This window comes from Geospiza fortis, unplaced genomic scaffold (genome assembly GCF_000277835.1).
Source record: "Geospiza fortis unplaced genomic scaffold, GeoFor_1.0 scaffold1944, whole genome shotgun sequence".
NCBI lineage: Eukaryota > Metazoa > Chordata > Aves > Passeriformes > Thraupidae > Geospiza > Geospiza fortis.
In genome coordinates this window covers 3,364-4,918 of record NW_005054973.1, presented here as the reverse complement: position 1 = coordinate 4,918, position 1,555 = coordinate 3,364, and the positions used below count along the sequence as shown (strand labels likewise).

The window sequence follows — 1,555 nt, the reverse complement described above, 5'->3', positions numbered from 1 at the left end:
AAAAAAAAAAGTAAAAAAGTGAATTATTTGGGCAGGAATTAAGATGAATTCTACAAAAAATTGGAATTTCTGACTTGGAATGAGCTTGTGGAGAAATTCGTCCTAATTTCACCCAAAATTATGAGGAAATCGACCCTAAATCCCCCCAAAAATTCTAACTATTTGGTCAACGGCGGCCCTGCGGGAAAAAAGGGAATTTTGGGATTTCCAGACGTGGGTATGGGTGAGGTTTTTCTGGGGGTTTGGGGTGCAAATTTCACCAAAAAAAACTAATTGTTTGGTGAGAAATTAAGATGGATTGTACAAAAATTGGAATTTCTGACTTGGAATGAGCATGTGGAGAAATTCGTCCCAATTTCCCCAAAACTCCTGGAAATCGACCTTAAATCCTAAAAAAATCCAATTATTTGGCTGGAAGTCAGCCCCAAATTCCCCAAATTTTCAGAAAATGAAGCACAATTCCCTAAAAATCTCCAAATTCCCTAAAAAAAAAATCCAAATATTTATCTTGGAATGAACACAGGCAGCTCCAGCATGGAACTTAAATCACGCTCACAAAATTCCAGCCCCAATCCCAGGATTTTAACCAGGAATTTTCTCCCATTCCCACCCTCCCAGAGCTGAGAAATTTGGGGTGAATTCGCAGAGATTGGGTGAAATTTGGGTCTTACCTTCAGGCCAGGGTTTGGGGGGGCCCCCGGGGGGCTGTCCCGGCATTCCGGGGGGAACTCCTGAGGGTCCAGGAGGGGGCATGTTGGGCCCTCCTATTCCTGAAAATTGCCAAAAATTAGGAAAAAAACTGGGGAAAAAAAGGGACAGAACTCCCCACAGATCCCTCAGGACAGAACAAGGACAAACTCCTCACAGATCCCAGGATGGAACGGGACAAACTCCTCACAGATCCCAGGACAGAACAAGGACAAACTCCTCACAGATCCCAGGATGGGAATAGATGGAGACCCCCATAGATCCCAGGATGGAATGGGACAAACTCCTCACAGATCCCAGGACAGAACGGGACAAACTCCTCACAGATCCCAAGATGGAAATAGATGGAGACCCCCATAGATCCCAGGATGGAACGGGACAAACTCCTCACAGATCCCAGGATGGAATGGGACAAACTCCTCACAGATCCCAGGACAGAACAAGGACAAACTCCTCACAGATCCCTCAGGATGAAACCAGATGAGCTCCCCACAAATCCCCCAGGACAGAACAAGGACAAACTCCGCACAGATCCCAGGACAGAACAAGGACAAGCTCCCCACCAATCCCAGCATGAAAAGGGATGAACTTCTCACAGACCCCAGGATGGAATTAGATTATGTCCCCAAAGATCCCAGGATGAAAAGCGATGAGTTCCCCACAGATCCCAGGCCAGAACGAGGACAAACTCCCCCCAAACCCCCCAAACCACATCCCCAGCTCATTCCAGGAGTTCCCAATCCCCCTCCCCACTGCCCCCAGCCCCTCCTCACCGTGAGGTCTGGAATACCCGGGCGGCGCCGGCCCCGCTCCGGGCGCTTGCCCCGGGCCCTGTGCGGCTCCGGCG

The 1,555-nt window shown here is 48.9% G+C and overlaps 1 protein-coding gene across 1 annotated transcript in view; it reads right to left on the bottom strand.

The window, feature by feature from the left end:
* Positions 1-1,555, bottom strand: part of LOC102039965 (transcription activator BRG1) — a gene marked incomplete at its 5' end in the record, with an annotated part of 32,774 nt that overhangs the window by 29,656 nt on the left and 1,563 nt on the right. Inside the window, 2 exons of the mRNA XM_031065661.1 lie at positions 645-770; positions 1,482-1,551. Coding sequence (XP_030921521.1) covers positions 645-770; positions 1,482-1,551 — 196 coding nt within the window. The remainder of the gene's footprint in view (positions 1-644; positions 771-1,481; positions 1,552-1,555) is intronic.